Here is a 20,565-nt window from a genome sequence, read left to right on the forward strand (position 1 = left end):
TGTAGGCACATATTGATGGGTTTTGTTTTTTTATCCATTCTGATACTCTGTCTTTTGATTGGAGAATTTAGTCCATTAACATTCAGGGTAACTATTGAGAGATGTGAATTTAGTGCCATTGTATTGCCTGTAAGGTGACTGTTACTGTATATTGTCTCTGTTCCTTTCTGATTTACTACTTTTAGGCTCTCTCTTTGCTTAGAGGACCCCTTTCAATATTTCCTGTAGAGCTGGTTTGGTGTTTGCAAATTCTTTCAGTTTTTGTTTGTCCTGGAAGCTTTTTATCTCTCCTTCTATCTTCAATGATAGCCTAGCTGGATATAGTATTCTTGGCTGCATGTTTTTCTCATTTAGTGCTCTGAATATATCATGCCAGCTCTTTCTGGCCTGCCAGGTCTCTGTGGATAAGTCTGCTGCCAATCTAATATTTTTACCATTGTATATTCCAGACTTGTTTCCCGGGCTGCTTTTAGGATTTTTCTCTTTGTCGCTAAGACTTGTAAATTTTACTATTAGGTAACGGGGTGTGGATCTATTCTTGTCGATTTTGAGGGGGGTTCTCTGCACCTCCTGGATTTTGATGCTTGTGCCCTTTGCCATATTGGGGAAATTCTCTCCAATAATTCTCTCCAATATACCTTCTGCTCCCCTCTCTTTTTCTTCTTCTTCTGGAATCCCAATTATTCTAATGTTGTTTCGTCTTATGGTGTCACCTATCTCTCGAATTCTCCCCTCGTGGTCCAGTAGCTGTTTGTCCCTCTTTTGCTCAGCTTCTTTATTCTCTGTCATTTGGTCTTCTATATCACTAATTCTTTCTTCTGCCTCATTTATCCTAGCAGTTAGAGCCTCCATTTTTTATTGCACCTCATTAATAGCTTTTGTAATTTCAACTTGGTTAGATTTTATTTCTTTTATTTCTCCAGAAATGGCTTTTATTTCTCCCGAGAGGGTTTCTCTAATATCTTCCATACCTTTTTCGAGCCTGGCTAGAACCTTGAGAATCGTCATTCTTAACTCTTTATCTGACATATTACCTATGTCTGTATTGATTAGGTCCCTAGCCTTCGGTACTGCCTCTTGTTCTTTTTTTTGTGGTGAGTTTTTCTGCCTTGTCATTTTGTCCAGATAAGAGTATATGAAGGAGCAAATAAAATACTGAAAGGGTGGCAAAGACCCCAGGAAAATGCACTTTAACCAAATCAGAAGAGACCCCAAATCGTGGGAGGGAGGAAGGGGATAAAAAGAAGTTCAGGGAAAAAAAAAATTAAAAGAAGAAAACAGATAAAGAAAAAATATAAAAAACAAGAAAAAATATATATATATTAGATAAACTGGTTAAAAAATGTTAGAAAAGGGTAAAAGTTAAAAAAAAATTAAGCAGAAGAAAAAAAAATTTTTTTAAATTTAAATTAACCGCAAGACTAAAGAATCATGGGGAGAAAGCCATGAGTTCCGTGCTTTGCTTTCTCCTCCACTGGAATTCTGCTGTTCTCCTTGGTAGGTGAACTTTGTCTTGGCTGGATTTCTTGTTGATCTTCTGGGGGAGGGGCCTGTTGTAGTGATTCTCAAGTGTCTTGCCCGAATCGGAATATCACCGCCCTTACCAGGGCCCGGGCTAAGTAATCTGCTCGGGTTCGCTTTGGGGAGCTTTTGTCCCCTGAGCGCTTTCCGTAGAGTTCCGGAGGGCGGGAATGAAGATGGCAGCCTCCCTGTCTCCAGTCCGCAGGAGCTGAGAGCTCGGGGCCCCACTCCTCAGTGCGCCCTCAGAGAACAGCGCCCAATCACTCCCATCTCCCTGGCCTCCGGCCGCGCTCCGAGCTGACCTAGCCTGCGACCGGTTCAAGGTAACCCCGAGTTGAGAGCTCACTCTTCGGCTCTGTCTCTGTAGCCGGCTTCCCCGTTCTAATACCTGCGAGCTCTGCGACACTCAGACACCCCCATCCTTCTGTGACCCTGCGGGAGCTAGGGCCACGCTGGCCCCGTGTGGGCTTCACCCCGGTTTAGCCTCTGGAGCTACATCCCTCAGTGGAGCAGACTTTTAAAAGTCCTGATTTTGTGCTCCATTGCTCCACCGCTTGCCACGAGCCGACCCCTCCCCCCACGGTCTATTTTCCCGTCGCTTTGGATTCACTTTTCTGCTGGTCCTACCTTTCAGAAAGCGGTCGATTTTCTGTTTCTAGAATTGCTTTTCTTCTTCTCTTTGATCTCTTGTTGTATTTGTAGGTGTTTGCAGTGGATTGATAAGCTATCTAGCTGATCTCCTGCTACCTGATGTAGTCTCAGCCTGCTACTTCTCCGCCATCTTGACTCCTCCCTGTGCCGTTCTCTTCTGTGAGCAGAGTGGTTGGTCCAAGTGGGAGGGCATGCCATTTCCATTGTGGAGGAGAATGCATTTGCAGGAAGTTTCAGAGAATGAGCAAGTTAAACTCCATTGGGGGTTTCCAGATACCGGGACAGATAAGGTGCACAGAGGGGAGCCTGAGTCTATAAGTGATGTTAGCAATGAAATGAGTGGTTTGTTGGAGGGCTAGGAGGCCATTTTATGGGCTTCTTGTGGTCTCGAGTATGTGTAGCCATTGCTTGTGCTGGAGAGGAGGTGTGTGAAGTTGAATAGCCTCCACTTGCCGTAGAAGGAAGGAGAACCGTGGAGCTTAGGACATGTCCTTTCTCTTGCAGTAGTTGTATGGGGGTAAGGATTGAGACAGTCCTGGTAGTTGAAATGCAGTAATAGAAATTATTAAAAATAGCACCCTGTATCGAACTTTTTTTTTTCTCCCCTCTATCCTGTACTGTTTTTACTGCCTGTGTCTTGTTTCCTCTTATGTTACTGTTCAGGTAATGTGACAGTGCATGTTCACCATCAGTTGCTACATTTTTTCTTGGGAAAAGAGCAATGTAACTATTTGGTACTTAATTTTACCTAGAGTATACTAAATTGGTTTTGGTACATAAATCTTATTACAGAACTAAGTCCAACTTTGGACACTTCTCCATAGGCTCCAAATTTTTCTTGTTGGTTACTGTAGGAAGGAAGCAGGATACAGTTTATAGAAGCTTGTGTTCTTTTCCTCATTGGTAATTTTAAGACTCCCAAGTGTTTAGGCTAAATATCCTGCTTTCCTGGATATCCTGAATTTCCAGCTCAGTTTTTAGGTTATTTCTAGGTTGTGTACCCTTTTTTTCTGAGGCCGTATATACCAGAGCTCAAAAAAGCTGTTCACACTTGTTCTCAGCCTTCTAGGGCATAGGGTAACCTGTGGTGGATGGAAGATTTTTTTTTACTGATTTTTCTCACTGTTACCCCAGCCATCTTGAAACATCATGCTATTCTGGAATTGGATTTAAATTCAGTAATCTCAATGAAAGTGCTTAGCATAGTATCTGGTGCCTAGCAGTGGCTCAGCTAAGACTATTTGAATCTGAATGACCTATGGTATAGGGAGACATGTGTTCTGCCAAGCATTTATTAGCATTTATGAAATCATATTATGACTTTAAAATTCACTTGCTTTACCATATAGACTTTGAATACCACATTTAATGCTTAATTCTATGTGATTTTAAACTCTTAGGGCCCTAATAGCTTCATATTTATTTTAAAAGAGAGGGTTAAAAGTATATTTGATAGTATAAAGTAATTCTGAGCAGTCTTCTAAATAAAACAATTCAAATGGAGTTAATACTGTTTTAAATCAGAAACAAAGTATATTTATAAAAGTTGATTTTCTTGTTGTACGGCTTTTAAAATTGATTTTGTCCTGATATGTTTTAAAGAATGGTGATATCTTTTAATTTTATTTTATTTCCAGTGTAATTAACAGACAGTGTTATGTTAGTTTCAGATGCACAAAAAGTGATTCGACAATTCTGTACTTTACTGGGTGCTCATTTTGATAAGTGTGCTCTTAATCTCCTTCACCTGTTTCACCCATCCCCCCTACCCCCCCACCCCCCACTCTGGTAATTATTAGTTTGTTCTTTTATGGTTAAGAATCTCTTGGTTTGCCTCTTTTTTCCTTTGTTCATTTCTTTTGTTTCTTAAATTCCACATATGAGTGAAATCATACAGTATTTGTCTTTCTCCAACTGACTTTAGCATTATGTCCTCTAGATCCATCCATGTTGTCCCAAATGGCAAGATTTCATTCTTTTTTATGGCTAAGTAATATTCCTGTGTGTGTGTGTGTGTGTGTGTGTGTGTGTGTACACATACACCACATCATCTTTATTCATTCATCTACTGATGGACACTTGGGTTTCTTCCATAATTTGGTCACTGTAAATAATATTACAATAAGAAAATAGCAATATTTGGAATAACTGATAATTTCCAATGAGTGACTTCTTCAAAGTAAATACTACTCAATTGAGTGGAAAGGAAATATGCTTTTACACTTGAAATAATTCTGGGTTGTTTAAAAAGTGTCCTCAAGGGGCGCCTGGGTGGCTCAGTGGGTTAAGCCGCTGCCTTCGGCTCAGGTCATGATCCTAGGTCCTGGGTTCGAGCCCCGCATCAGGCTTTCTGCTCAGCAGGAAGCCTGCTTCCTCCTCTCTCTCCGCCTGCCTCTCTGCCTACTTGTGATTTCTCTCTGTCAAATAAATAAATAAAATCTTTAAAAAAAAAAAAAGTGTCCTCAAATCTGAGACTGGCACAAGTGGATGTGAGAAAACATTTATGCACTCTTCCTGGGAGGTTTAAGAATTCTCTGGTTACTCATATTAGATGATCATCTACAGTTGGTGAGGGGTTAGTGCTTCCTTGGGAACTTCCTTGGCTGGTTTTCCTCTGTATGTTTTGGCCTTACATTAGGTCTGGTCCATAAAGATCAACATGGTAGGACTTTGAGTAAAACAGGTTGGATAAATACTTGTTAACACCACCACAAAGTAAATTCTACTTATGAAGCACAAGTACCAGTGTACTTAGCTTTTATAGGGCAACTACATTACTATATATAGTGTGATACTACACATTCAGCAAAAACATCATGATCTTTTCAAACAAACTGAGGTTGGGGTTTCTTAAATATAGCACAGGGAAAAATTCTTAAGTCATAGCTTTCTCTTTTGCAGTTACCAGTTGTAATCGCTTGCCATGACATGCCCTTTCAGTTCCTTGCCCTCTTTGAGTTGAACAAATTCTCTTCAACTTCCTTAAATCCATTAGGAACAATCAAGAATCAGCAGTTTTAGAGTATTTGGAAGGAAGGCCCTATATCCTAAGGGGTGATTAAAGAAATCTGTTTATTCTTTATCTGTGCTGTTAAGTCAGCTCTTGGCTCTCTTTTCACGGACTTAAATTTGTCCTCTTTTCCATCAGTAGGTTAAGGAAATCAACAGAAGTGGAGGATAAGGTTGTGACTGGGCTGGGACAAATAAGGAATCTTGATGACCAGGAGATGTTTTCTTCTCAGTTATAGGACTGGAGTCTTAGCATTCAGTATCATGTTTCCCCTGTCTTCCATAGGTGATCAATGAACATTGCTTATTAGTTAGATTTCTTATTACCTGGAGGCATCTGCTGGGGGAGGGGGTGTCCTGTACTAGGAACATCTTGTTTTTCTTTCTCTCCTTCTCTCTTCCTTTCTAGATTGATTTATTTATTTTAGAGAGAGAGAGAGCAGTAGGTGGGGAGAAGGAAAGAATATTCAAGTGGACTCTAATGAGCACAGGGCGAGGGGGGCTCAGTCTAACAACCCATGAAATCATGACCTGAGCCAAAACCAAGAGTCGGATGTCCAACTGATTGAACCACTCAGGTGCCCCTTGTTTGTTTTCCAGCTTAGTGTTATAGTGTAATCCGGCAGCATTGGCTTGAAACACTGATTATCAGGTTAAACAGGTACTAATGAGTCAGTAAGTCATTTTCTTTTGAGTCATAGTAAACCAGTACCCTAGGGGAATAGATTTAAAGGGGGTTCTTTGTTTTAGGTGTAGCAAAACTCAAGGTTTTCTTTTTTAATTTGGAAAATAAGCTTTGTGTTTTTATCAGAGGCATTTATCGTGTAAACTATGGAACATCAACAACTGCAATGGTCCAGGGAATTTATCAAATAAGACTGTGATTCTATTGCAGGCAGTCTCCTTGCTAAGGCTGCTGGGAAAGAGACCAGTTCAAAACAGGCCTAGTGGGGAGGACACTCTAATACGATCCTTTGCCAGTCTATCTTGAGTTCCTTTAGGTGAAATTTTAGTATTTGTGAATAGTCTTTAGGGCAACTCTCCAGCGTCTGGTTCTAGTTCATACCATTTGCATATCACTGGACTTGAGCATAATTGGGGAGCTAGAGGGTGGAGAATAGAAAAGAGGAGGTGTGGCAGAAAGAGCGAGCCAAGGGAGAAGTGTTTCCAAGGCAGCCAGGAGATGAGGAGAAGTAAATTGAGGCCAGAAAACTCTACTCTTCTGGCCTCTGTGAGGAAAGAAAGGACTGTAATGTGCCTGACAGTAAATGCTTTGGCAGAAAGCCATTGATAGGTAGAGGAAAGGCTATTTAACCCTGGCTCTTGGGGAGGAAATTAAGAACGAGCTACTCAGGAATGAGTGTGTCAAGTACAGCTTGTCCAAATCTCTTTCCCCACCATTGGACTAGGAAGCAGAACCTAATTTGGAGTAGGGACTAGTAAATCCCCAACATGGGTCTAGGAAACAGAACCTCTTTGGGAGTGAAAACCCAAATGGTATTGAACATTTGGTGATCCAGACCTAAGAAAATAAAATCCTTGAATAGGTAGTACATGTACTTAACAACAACTCAAAAGGTACAGAGGGAATATGACGTGAAGTAAATCTCCCTCCTGTTCCTGACTCCCAGCTAACCAGTTGTGTCCTCAGAGATAATAATCACTGTTGGAGTTTATTTTCCTAGAGATAGATGTATGTAAGGATTTACATATTTCAAAGATTTTGTTCACTGTAGAAGAATATATCAATACAGATAAATGGAAGAAAATAAAAATCACCTAATCATTTGTAATCCCACTGCCAGCCGTTAACCACTGTTAATGGTTGGATGTGTATCCTTTCAGGGTTTTTAAAAATGATTGTATGCGGGGCGCCTGGGTGGCTCAGTGGGTTAAGCCGCTGCCTTCGGCTCAGGTCATGATCTCAGGGTCCTGGGATCGAGTCCCGCATTGGGCTCTCTGCTCGGCGGGGAGTCTGCTTCCCTCTCTCTCTCTCTCTCTGCCTGCCTCTCTGTCTACTTGTGATCTCTCTCTGTCAAATAAATAAATAAAATCTTAAAAAAAAAAAAAAGATTGTATGCTTACAGATGTGCTCTCTTGAACTTAAAAAAATTATTTTTAAACATCCCAGTAATACATGGATACATTCCTGTTATTAAAAATGAATTCAAAGTGTTACAGCTCTTTTATAGTTTGTCCAGGAGGTTTCCAGTTGGTTTCCTGAACCAAAGGGGAAAAAAATCCAAATAATACATATTAAGCCAACATCTTCCTTTACCACTGCCTCCAGTTATATCCCCTTCCCTATTGGTAATAACCATGGTGATCTGCTTGTTAGAATTCATTGAGCATTTTATATACATCTATAGGCATATATTGCTGTGTTGTCTTTCTCATAAATGAGATCCTTCTGTTTGAGAATTAAAAAAGCAAGATCTTATTATTTTAATATCATCTCCACAATTACCAGTTAAGTCGGACACTGTCAAATGCTTATTGAATATTACCTTTTCTGTGTCTAGGCTAACTGTACATAGCATTTGGTAATCTGCTTTTGTTGCCTTCTGTATTATTGAATATTCCTCTTCCACCTTATTTTTAAATGGCTATTAACGTTGAATGCATGTGTCATAGTATATGTAATTTATACCTTCATTATTGTTATGATGCTATAATTGATAGGGTGCTTGGTAAAGATCTTAGACCCGTAAGATCCTTTTTGGAAAGAATTATTATTGAGATTAATACTGTTACTATTAAGTGAAACTTTAGTCATTTTGTTTACTATCATTGATTCACATTTACTTAATTAGCCATTTTATTGCATATACTAGATTATGGACTCATAACTGTTAATAACAGCTACACTTTCCAGTGGTAACTGCTGATCACCTTGATTAGACTTAAATGTTCCTGAATCTTTCTAGTTATGCATTAAGTTATTTATACTTCTGCATATGTGTGATGGTGCCCATTCCGAAAGAACCTGTTTGCATTTTAGTTTTCCCTAGGTAAGTCTTACAGGCAGCTAGCTATGCCCAGAAAAAAAATATGTTAGAAGAGCAGAAAAACATCATTTTGATTTTAAGTAGAAAGCATCAAGGAGAAAAAGTTTAAAACTTACTAGCTAGGAAAAGTGGGAGAATTCAAAGAGGAGTAAGAAATTATTCACAGTAAGGGGAAGGCAGAGGAAAGATAAGCTTAAGTGTGTTTACGAGGAGAATGGACAGAGAGATTGAATGGATCAAAGTGTTCAAGTTGGAAAATTGTAAGAAAAAGTTGGAAAGGTAGTTTAAATCAGTATGTAGAAGGCATTTAATTAATGCCATATTAAGTGTGTTGGATTTATTTTCTAGTAGCTGAGATGCTTCTGAAGCATTTTGAGGAACTGGTATTTTATGACTATATTATGCAGGATAAGTTAGGATAAATGAAGGAAGAGAGGCTGATTAAGGCATTCATTGCATTTAAGTGAAAAACAATGGCTGACATAGCAATGACAGATGGAAAGGAAAGGAAATTGTAGATGTGAATGTTTACGTGAACAAAGGTTTGTGGGGAGAGAGTTGAAGTAGAAATCATTTTGAGGGGTTCTAAGAATCAGAACTATGGAAGATAATTTAAGTACATACAATTAATTCATTTTAATTGTATAGTTTTATGGATTTTGACAAATGACAGTTGTATAACCACTACTACAAACATGTAGTACGATTTCATCTTCCCGTAAGGTTCCCTTTTACCTCTCTACAAATAGTTCTCTCCCTCTAGCCCTGGTCCTTGGCAATCTTAGATCTCCTTCGTTGTCTGTATAGGTTTTTTGTTTTCGTTTTGCCGTTTCCAGAGTTTTCTAAAAATGTGAATCTTAAAGTCTTTTGTGCCTGGCCCCTTACACTTAGCATGAATTCAGCCTCGTGTTGCATGTTACCAGCAGTTCCTTCCCTTGTATTGCTGCGTAGTAATCCTTTTAAATGGATGTGGCACGGTTTATCCGTTCACTGGATGATGGGTATTGGGTTGTTTCTAGTTCTTGGGTGCTATGAATAAAGGTGCTCCGAACATAAGCATACAGGTCTTGTGTGAACATATGTTGTCATTTTTCTTGACTAAATAATAAGAGTGGAATTGTTAGGTCATATGGGAAGTGTATGTTTAAGTTTTAAGAAACTGCCAAACTGTTTTCCGGAATGGCTATTTCCATTATGCACCAGCCATGTAGGAGAGCTTATTAGCTCCACATCCTTGTTAACATTTGGTATCATCAGTCTTTTTAAATTTTAGCTAATAGTGGAGTTGTAAGGCAGAAAAATAGGATGAATAAAGTGGGAATGTCAAGTGGGAGAAGCTAATTGGGAGGTGACTGATAGTGGGGACACCAGTTTCAGTTTTTGGTATTGAGTTCAGGTGTCTCCAAGTGGGAAAATGACCCCAGGGATGCTGTAACTTCTCTTATAGAACTTAAAAAAAAAAAAAAGATTTATTTAGAGAGAACAAGTGCGAGTGGGGGTGAGGAACAGAAGGAGAATCTCAAGCAGACTCCCCGTTGACTGCAGAGCCCCCTGCTTGGTGCTCGATCCCACCACCCTGAGATGATGGCTTGAGTCAAAATCAAGAGTCCGACGCTCAACCGACTGAACCACACAAGCACCCTTCTTTTGTAGAACTTTTAGTAGAATGACACTTTGAAGTCAGATAGTCATGAGCTTGAAGATCGGCTCAGTTACTTTCCCTATGGTCTTGGGTTATTTGCCCTTTCTAAGCTTTAGCTTTTCCCATTTGCCAAATATGAAATAATAGGTAGTTACACTTAGAATAGGTGCTAATGCGGGGCACTTAGGTGGCTCAGTTGGTTAAGCATTTGCCTTCAGCTCAGATCATGATCACAGAGTCCTGGGATCAAGCCTCAGTTTGGGCTCCTGGCTCAGCAGGGAGCCTCCTTCTCCCTCTCCCCGCATTCTTTCTTGCCCTCTCTCTCTCTCAAATAAATAAATAAATAAAATCTTTTAAAAAAAAAAAAAGGTGCTAATGCAAAGTTAGCACTCAGTGAGTAGTAGCTGGCGGCATCATCATCATCATCATCATCACTGGTACTTAAATATACTTTTAAACCCCCCAGTAACTTAGGACTTTCTTGCAAATCTCTTGAATCTTTTCCCTGCCTTACTGATTTCCTTCCTGTCTGTGTTCATTCCCCACCACAACAGCGGGAGTGATTTTGTCAAGCGCAGATCTTGTCAGGTTACTTTGCTGTTCTAATCCATTCAGTGGCTTCCGTAAGTGATTACTTCCGTTCATCTTTATCTGGGCATCAGCATCTCAGGAAAGCCTTGGTTAAGTCCTCTGTTAAAAAGATCTAGTACTAGCTATATTTTCCTTTCTACTATTTATCATTACTGTAATTATTTGTTTAATCTTTCTCCTGTCTGCAATACTATAAAATCCATGAAGAATGGCATTTGGTAGGCACTTAGTTAATTTGTTGAGTAGGTTGTCTTGTTTTAAGTTTCTTCAGGATGGGAATTTCATACTTAAATTTGAATTCTTTTTTCTATCGATATACGATATTTTATTTTATTTTTATTTTTCAAATTTGAATTCTCATTAGTTAACATATAGAGTAATATTGATTTCAGTAGTAGAATATAGTAATTCATCATTTACATACTACATCCAGTGCTCATTACCAGTTCCCTCCTTAATGCCCATCACCCTTTAGCCTGCCTCCTACCCACCTCCCTCCATCAACCTGCAGTTTGTTCTCTGTCGTTAAGAGTCTCTTACAGTTTACTTCCCTACATCTTTTTATCTTAAATTTAAATACTTTCTGATATTTAATATAATACTTTTTTTCTTTTAATTTTAGTTATTTAAGTAATCTCTATACCCAGCGTGATGCTCGAACTCATGGCCCCAAGATCAAGAGCCACATACTCTTCTGGCTAAGCCAGCCAGGCACCCCAGCATAGGACTTTCTGTAGCATTAGTTCTTAACAAATATTCTTGGATCTAAGTAGTGGTTCAAAATAAGCTTACATAGAATTAATCGGGTCAAATAAGGTAAAAGGTTTTAAAAATTATTTTAGTATATTTCCATTATGTCATTAGTACTTCATAGGAAGTTTGGAAAGTAAAGAAGCAAAAGAAAAACATGTGAGAGTATCGCAGAATTCTTGGCAGATCCTTTCAGATTGCTTTCCAGAAGAGTTTCTGGTATAATGTTACTAGCAGTACTTGAGCAGCCCTGTTTCTTCTCCATTTTACCAGAATTTAAAAAGTTTATAATTTGTTAGATGATATAAGTATCTTTAATTACACATTTATTTGATCTATTAATTACTCTCCACTGAGTTGTAATGTTTCCTTTCTCATGTTAAATTCTTCCATACTAGGGTAAGTTTCTGAACATTGTTGTGCATCTATGTTTATCCTTATATTCTTGGTATAATGATTTTAACTCCCATAACTTATTTTTAATTTAATTTTTAAATTTTAATTCCAGTATAGTTAACTATATAGTGTTACATTAGTTTCAGGTATACAATATAATGATTCAATAATTCTGTATACTGTTCAGTGCTCATCAAGATAAGTGTACTCTTAACCCCCTTCACCTATTTCACACCCCTCCCAACTCTCCTCTGGTAACCATCTGTTTGTTCTCTGTAGTTAAAAGTCTATTTTTTGGTTTGTCTCTCTTTTTTTTCCCCCTTTGTTCATTTCTGTTGTTTCTTAAATTCACATACATGTGAAATCATATGGTTTTTGTCTTTCTCTGACTTATTTCACTTAACATTTTGCTCTCTAGATCCATCCATGTTGTTACAAATGGCAAGATTTCATGCTTTTTTATGGGAGAATAATATCCCTCTGTGTGTGTGTGTGTGTGTGTGTACACACGTACGTATACACTACATCTTCTTTATCCATTCATCTACTGATGGACCCTTGGGCTGCTTCCATAATTTGGCTATTATAAATAATGCTGCAGCAAACATAGGGGTGCATATATCTTTTTGAATTACAGTTTTCATGTTCTTCAGGTAAATACCCAGTAGTGGAATTACTGCATCAAATGGTAATCCTATTGTTAATATTTTGAGGAACCTCCCTACTGTTTTCCAGAGCGGCTGTACCAGTTTGGATTCCCACCAGCAGCGCACAAGGGTTCCTTTTTCTCCACACCCTTGCCAACACTTGTTGTTTCTCGTGTTTTTTATTTTAGCCATTCTGACAGGTGTGAGTTATAACTCATTATGGTTTTGATTTGCATTTCTCTGAAGATACGTGATGTTGAGCATCTTTTCACATGTCTGTTGGCCATCCCTATGTCTTCATTGGAGAGATGTCTGTTCATGTCTTTTGCCCATTTTTAAATTGGATTATTTGTTTTTTTGGTGTCAGGGTATATGAGTTCTTCATACATTTTGGATAGTAACCCCTTACTGGGTATGGCATTTGCAAATATCTTCTCCCACTCAGTAGGTTGTCTTTTGGTTTTGTTGGTTGTTTTCTTGGTCGTGCAGAAGCTTTTCATTTGGTTGTAATCCCGATAGTTTGTTTTTGCTTTTGTTTTTCTTGCCTCAGGGGACACATCTAGAAAAATGCTGCAGTGGCTCATGTCAGAGAGATTATTGCCTGTGCTCTCTTCTAAGATGTTTATGGTTTCAGATCTCAACACTAAGGTCTTTAATCCATTTTGAGTGTTTGTGTGTGGAATAAGAAATTGGTCCAGTTTCATTCTTTTGCATATTGCTGTCGACTTTTCCCAGAATTGTTTGTTGAAGAGACTGTTTCCTACTGTATATTCTTGCCTCCTTTGTTGAAGATTGACCTTATAACAATGGGGTTTTTCCCTGAACTTTCTATCCTGTTCCATTGATCTATGTGTCTGTTTTTGTGCCAGTACCATACTGTCTTGATCACTACAGCTTTGTAATATAACTTGAGATCTGGGACTGTGATACCACCAGCTTTGTTTTTCTTTTTCAAGTTTGCCTTGGGGTCTTTTGGGCTTCGTACAAATTTTAGAATTATTTGTTCTAGTTCTGTGAAAAATGCTGTTGGTGTTTTGGTAGGGTTTACATTAAATCTATAGATTGTTTTGGGTAGTATCGACCTTCTAACAGTATTTGTTCTTCCAGTCCATTGTTTATCTTTCCATTTGTGTCATCTTCAATTTCTTTCATCAGTGTTTCATAGTTTTCAGAGTACAAGTCTTTCACTTTCTTGGTTAAGTTTATTCTCTGGTATTTTATTATTATTGGTGCAATTGTAAATGAGACTGTTCTCTTAATTTCTCTTCATGCTGCTTCATTTTTAGTGTATAGAAATGCAATGAATTGGGGTGCCTGGGTGACTTACTTGGTTTAGTGTCCAACTCTTGGTTTCAACTTCAGTTGATTTCATGGGTCATGAAATCAAGCCCCCTGTCAGACTCTTTGCTCAGTGGGGAGTCTGCTTGAAGATTCTCTCCCTTTGCCCCTCCCCCCAGTTGTGCCCTCTTTCTCACTCTCTCTCTATCACAAATAAATAAATAAATCTTTTTTTAAAAAGAAACAAAAAAAAGGAAATGCAATAGATTTCTGTAAGTTGATTTTATTTCCTGAGATCTGACTGAATTTGTTTATCGGTTCTAATAGTTTTTTGGTAGTCTTCAGGGTTTTCTTTTTCTTTTTTTCTTTTTTTTTTTAAGATTTTATTTATTTATTTGACAGAGAGAGGGATCACAAGTAGGCAGAGAGGCAGGCGGAAAGAGAGGGAGAAGCAGGCTCCCCGCTGAGCAGAGAGCCTGATGAGGGGCTTGACCCCAGGACCCTGAGATCATGACCCCAGCTGAAGGCAGAGGCTTAACCCACTGAGCCACCCAGGAGCCCCTTCTTCAGAGTTTTCTATATATAGTATCATGTCATCTACAATAGTGAAAGTTTTACATCTTCCTTACCAGTTTGGATGCCTTTTATTCCTTTTTCTTGTCTTAACTGCTGTGGCTAGGACTTCCAGTACTATGTTGAATAAAAATGGTGAGTGTGAATTTCCTTGTCTTGTTTCTGATTATAGGGGAAAAGCTCTCCGTTCTTCCTGTTGAGGATGATGTTAGCTGTGGGTTTATCACATATGGCTTTTTTCATGTTGCTAACTCCCATAACTTTAAATAAATTTACTATGTGGCAGAGCTAGTATTCTTCATTTGTTTTTGTATTTTTTCATGTGCTAAGATATTTTTGTATTAGTGTTTATGCATCTTTGGGTTTTTATATTCTTTTTAAAGCTCACCCTCTGGTTTTTGGGTGAAACAGTCCCTCATGTACTTAATTGCTTGTATGTGACTTTTCTCAACAGAATAACTCCTATCCTAGAAATACCTCTTTCTGTCCCCTGACTTCTGATTTTGGGTTTTGTTGGAAGGTTTTTTGTTTTGTTTTTTTGACTTCTGATTCTAACGGTAGTTCTATAACCTAGTTGTAAGGGTTCCAGTTTGCAGACCTGGCAAATGGGAAAAATAAGAAGAATTTATTATGTGTGTTGCGTATAGGCATACACATGCTGTGTATATGTGTGTATATGTACATATGTTACATATGTGTCTGTATGTTTAAGGTTGCCAACTAGTATTTCTTAAGAAGGATTATTGTTGTGAGCTTATGTCTTTAATGACCTTACTTAGCAAAATGAAACAAGGGTTGTCACCTTGTGTCAGTCTTCAGAATTGTTTTTGAAATGTACCTGACTTATAAAATCAAAAATATGGGAACCCACTACTTTATCTCACACCATAATGACTTTCTTGGTGATAATGATGTAGTGTTGCTTTGTCCCCCAGAAGGAATACAATGAAGTCATAGCTTATGGGGGTTAGGTTTTTTAACATTTGTATATAACACAAATGTAACATGTAGTCTGAAATACTTTTACAAATTATTGAGAAAGGGATGGTACCAGGGCGCCTCGGTGGCTCAGTGGGTTAAAGCCTCTGCCTTCGGCCCAGGTCATGATCCCAGGGTCCTGGGATCAAGCCCCACATTGGGCTGTCTGCTCCGCAGGGAGCCTGCTTCATCTCTCTCTCTGCCTACTTGTGATCTCCGTCTGTCAAATAAATAAATAAAATCTTAAAAAAAAAAATTAAAAAAAAAAAAAAAGAAAGGGATGGTACCATGTTGGTGACATCTCTCAGCAGGTCCAGCATAACCATTTTTTCCATCAAACACTGGAGCAGATTATTTCTTTCCATGGAAAGAAGATAGAGCAGTTTTTTTTCTTTCTTTTTTTTTTTTTTTAAAGATTTATTTATTTGACAGAGAGATAGCACAAGTAGGCAGAGCAGCAGGCAGAGAGAGGGGGGAGAAAAAGGCTCTCTTCTGAGCAGGGAACCTGATGTGGGGCTTGATCCCAGGACCCTGGGATCATGACCTGAGCTGAAGGCAGCCGCTTAACCAACTGAGCCATCCATGCGCCCAGAGCAGTTTTTAATTTAAGGGCTGTGTTGCACACAACTTACCCATCTTTCACCATTAGAAGAGAGACCACTGAGAATTGAAACTGAGTAAGAGATTCACATCTTTCATCCCATGCTTTCTGGTGGACTCACTCTGGTTCCGTGGTGACATGTTGGTAGGCAGAATCCTTACAGCTTACTACTGTTTTCTCTCTTTCTGAGCATCTTCTTCCCCATGGCCCACTCCTGTGCTTAAAAAAAAAAAGTCAGGGGTCAAGGGGTGTTAGGGAGATGCTTAGAAAGTATAGTTAAATTCAAGTGAGTATATTTGAATATCTACAATAAGTCTTAAAGATTGAACTAAACACTTGTTTTAGTAGTGCCACAATAATAGTCCTGCTCACTTAAACTACTTATAGCAAGCTTATATATAACTTTTAGCCTACGTGTAACATTTATACCTAAGATAGAATGAGTTCTTTGTAAATATTGTAAAGACTTCTTAAACTGTGACGTGAATAGGGGTGCCTGGGTGGCTCAGTCAGTTAAGTGTCTGCCTTCAGCTCAAGTCGTGATCCCAGGGTCCTGGGATCAAGTCCTGTGTGGGGCTCCCTACTCAGCGGGGAATCTGCTTCTCCCTCTCCCTTTGCTGCTCACCCTGCTTGTGCTCTCCTGCTTGCAATCTCTCAAATAAAATCTTTTAAAAAAGTAGGACATGAATAATGGAATGTACCCTAACAGGTTCTTTTTGTTTTGTTATTGTTTTACTTTATTTTACATATTTATTTATTTAAAGGTTTGCTTATTTATTTGAGAGAGAGAGAAAGAGAGAAAGAAAGAGTAGGGGTGACAAGCGCAGAGGGAGAGAATTGTCAGACTCCCCTCCGACCATGCAGCCCGTCACAGGGCTCAATTCCATGATCTGTGAGATCACGACCTGAGCCAAAAGCAAGAGTCAAACACTTTAAACAACTGAGCCACCCATTTGCCCTTATTTATTTATTTTTTAAGTGGGCTTCATGCCCAGCATGGAGCCCAGTGGAGAGTTTGAACTCACAATGGTAAGATCAACACCTGAGCCAAGATCAGGAGTTGGACATGTAACCAACCGAGCCACCTAGGCACCCTAAATTGTTGTTTTTCTTTTTTAAAAAACATTTTTTTTAGTTTTCATTTATTTTTTTAAGTAATCTACACACAGTATGGATCTGGAACCCATGACCGTGAGATTAAGTCACATGTTCTACTGACTAAGCCAGCCGAGTGCCCCTAAAATATTTTTATTTAAAGAGAATATAGACTCACGTGAAGTTGTGCATATAATACAGAGAGGTCCCCTTGTACCAATCACCCAGCTTCTCCCAATATCTTACATAGCTGTAGTTACCAAGAATAGGAAATTGACATTGGCACAATACAGTTAACTAGACTTCAGATCTTATTCATGTATACCACGTACTCATGTTTCATGAGTATATATATACTCATGTATACACATGTACTCATGTTTCATTTTCTTTTATGTTTAATGTGTAAATTCTGGGAGTTTAAAAAAATTTATGAGTAGTTTGTACAGAAGAGTTACAGAGATAATACAGAGACTTCCCATATATTTCTCACCCACTCTCTCCCATGATATCTTAGGTTTATATAGTAGATTTGTTACAGCTAACAAACCAACATTGTTATATTACAATTAATTAAACTCCCATGTTTTATTTAGATTTTACTGGTTTACCCCTAATGCCCTTTTTAGGTATTGAATCTGTTTCAGAATACTGTATCACATTCAGTTTTTATGTCTCCTTGGATTCACCTAGACTGTGACAGTTAATCAGCTTTCTCCTTGTTTTTAATTATCCTTATAAGCTGAGGAATACTGGTCAGTTATTTGTGCAATGTCCCTCAGTTTAGTTTGCCTGTTTTGGTTTTTTTTTTAAGATTTTATTTATTTATTTGACAAACAGAGATCACAAGTAGGCAGAGAGGAGGAAGCAGGCTCCCTGCTGAGCAGAGAACCTGGTGTGGGGCTCGATCCCAGGACCCTGAGATCATGACCTTAGCCAAAGGCAGAGGCTTTAACCCACTGAGTCACCCAGGCGCCCCTGCCTATTGTTTTTTTTTTATGGTTAATTTGTATGATATTTTCTCATGGTTACCTGGGCATGTAGTCTTTTGTGAGAAGATCACAAAGGTGCCATTTTTATCGCAACGTACCAAGGGTACATGGCTATCAACACGTTTATCATGATGTTGTTGCACTTGATTACCTGGCCAAGGTCATGTTGGCCAGGTGTTTCATTATAAAGTTACTTTTCCCCCTCCCTTTCATACTCTACTCTTTGAGAGCAAATCCCTAAGCACAATTTAACATTCAGAGTGTGGGGGGGAATTAAATTCAACCTCTTGGAGAGGGGGATTATCTATAGAAATTATTTGGAATTCTTCTGACAGTTATTTTTTTAAGTTTATGGAAACAGCATGAATACTGATATCAGTCTGACATATCTGTTTTTTGCAGGGTGGGAAACCCCGTAAACACCGGAAGGATCGGCTTCAAGATTTAATTGATATAGGCTTTGGCTATGATGAGACAGATCCATTTATTGATAACTCAGAGGCTGTGAGTAATGTATCTTTAATATAGCAGCAATTCTTTGTTTGGGATAGAAGTCAAGGATAAAGTTACCAAAATAGTTCAGTATTTGTTTTTACTAACCAGTCGTTTGTTGATGTACATCTAAATTGTTTCCACTTTTATGTGCTTACAAACAGTTGAGCATCTGTGCACGTTTATCTTTGTGTACTTGAGTAAATATGTAAGATTAATTAGAGAGTGCAAATATACGTATAGGATAAATTTCTAGCAGTGAGATTTATTGATCGAGGGTATTTACCTCTTGAATTTTTATTGATATTCCCAAACTTGGGCAGGTGTATTTTCAAATGACTTTGAGATAAGAACCTTATGAACTTGAAGATTAGAGCTACTAGGTTGAAGTTAATCTGGCAGACATCTTTAAAATGTATTTCAATTTTGTTGCTGCTGCCAACCCTTTCTGCACTGGTGATGATTGAATGCCAGCTTTTATTGCTGTCTGTTTTGATCAAGCCCTACAGCTTTTTCCCTGGAGTCCTCTTTCTCTTACAAAATGAAGAGGAATTTAGGAAAGCATTTAGGAATTGTAGCAGTCCATTGATCACATAGCAAGTGAAAGTAGACGTACTGTGTTTGGAAGTAGGTAAGGTATATGTTCTTACATTCTTCTCAATGCACTAGAATAATCTAAACCCTGGACTTATGGTATCCTCTGCATTGTACAGTGATTTCTTAGAATATACAGAAAGTGACACCAGGGTAAGCATTATAATACTACCCACAAATTAGTATTTCTTTTTCCTGTGACTACACTGCTTGGTTATACAAATGAATACAAGGCATTCAGTGGTAGGAAAGTGATAGGTAGAACTTCCAGCAGGAGGCATCATGGGTACCCTATCATATTCCTGAGTTATTTTAGTGTCCTGACATAAACTGGTTCACCATACCAGACAGCCCGGTCTATAGGAGTAAAATACTGACAATGCTCTTTGGGGTAGAGAAGTCTTGTTACCAGAAAAGTTGACAAACCTTTTTGTAGGTTGAAGGATGGAATGTTTTTAAGAGTCTTGACCTTGATATGAAACACAAGTCAAAATTAATAGATTCTAGACTTGACTAGGTTTCTAAGGATTTCTAAGCAGATCTTTTAACATTACCCAATTTTCTCTGCTATGGTCGGAATATTTGAATAAAGTGTTTTTTCAGACTTTTGCAACCCATAATTGGAGTATGTATCAATTTATAGAGAGTGTGGCCAGTATTTTTCATGAAAATGAAGTAGACTAGAATAGGAGCTATCATAGCAAATCATAGTTGATTATGTGAGTTTTTTAATATGTATATGTGCGTGTGCATGCACTGGGTTTTGATGTGTATTTTCCTCTTGGGTGGTGGTGAAGAAAATTTGAAAGCTACTGCTTTAAAAAATAAGGACAAAGTTAGTAGGTATAAGTTGTTTAAAAATTTTAGAATTAATTGTTGACATTTAGAGGACGAGGTAGTTTCCTGTTTTGTAAGAGGAAATTGAATTAGAATACAGCCTGTTTATTGACTTGCCAAATAATTTTGTATTGTTATCTTTAACAGGTTATTGGGTTCTTTTTATGAGATAATTCAGACTGACAATTATAATCCAACCAAATGATTTTCTGTTCTTTTCATTGATTGTATTACCAGTAAGCTTTCACTGTTTGTAATTATTTGATAGAGAGTTAAAATAATCTGGTTCTAATTAATTGTCAGAATCATGTACTACTTACTGCTATAAATACCTGAAAATAAATGTTTTTGAAGATTATTTTTAGTCTCACTGATATTGCCAGATTCTGTAAAGACTGAAAGAAAATGTTTTTCTTTATTATTTAATAAATTATAATACCAGGCATGAATAACACTTTTATTTAGGTTGTTTCTTTTAAATTTCACTAGAACTTTCTGAAGTAAGTAATGTTGTCACTGTTACACAACCCCAAAGTATTGATGTTAAATGATTTCCTTTGGGTCACAATTGCCTTTCATAGCCAAAGGATCTAAATCCAGGCCTTCTGATTTTCAAATTCAGTATTCCATTGCCTCTTAACGCATTCTACTTAAAGGGCTAAATTAAATATGCATAAAAAGCTTGTTCTCCTGAAGAGTGTTCCGATAGGGGAAGCTTAGTAAAACACTGAAGCATACAGATATGGACAACACCATGTTGCCCTTTAATGTAGTGATGAATGTGTTTCCTGTCAGAAAAGCTGCTTGAAATAGTGGATAGTTTGAAATACAGCCAGAGCCTCTACTATAAGCTTTAAAAAATTATTCTGGCAAGGTTCTTAACCTCTAAATTTGGTTTTCACTTATAAAA

The 20,565-nt window shown here is 38.1% G+C and overlaps 1 protein-coding gene and 1 non-coding gene across 5 annotated transcripts in view; both read left to right on the plus strand.

Moving 5' to 3' along the window:
* The window catches only part of UBN2 (ubinuclein 2), a 96,105-nt gene that overhangs the window by 15,070 nt on the left and 60,470 nt on the right, over positions 1-20,565 (plus strand). For all 4 annotated transcript variants that reach the window (XM_047694328.1, XM_047694325.1, XM_047694327.1 and 1 more), the window contains exon 3: positions 18,135-18,236. In XM_047694328.1, the coding sequence (XP_047550284.1) occupies positions 18,135-18,236 (102 nt within the window). The remainder of the gene's footprint in view (positions 1-18,134; positions 18,237-20,565) is intronic.
* LOC125081538 (U7 small nuclear RNA) lies at positions 7,352-7,411 on the plus strand. The gene has a single exon (XR_007121735.1). It is a non-coding gene; the product is annotated as a U7 small nuclear RNA (small nuclear RNA).

This window comes from Lutra lutra, chromosome 11, assembly GCF_902655055.1.
Source record: "Lutra lutra chromosome 11, mLutLut1.2, whole genome shotgun sequence".
Lineage (NCBI taxonomy): Eukaryota > Metazoa > Chordata > Mammalia > Carnivora > Mustelidae > Lutra > Lutra lutra.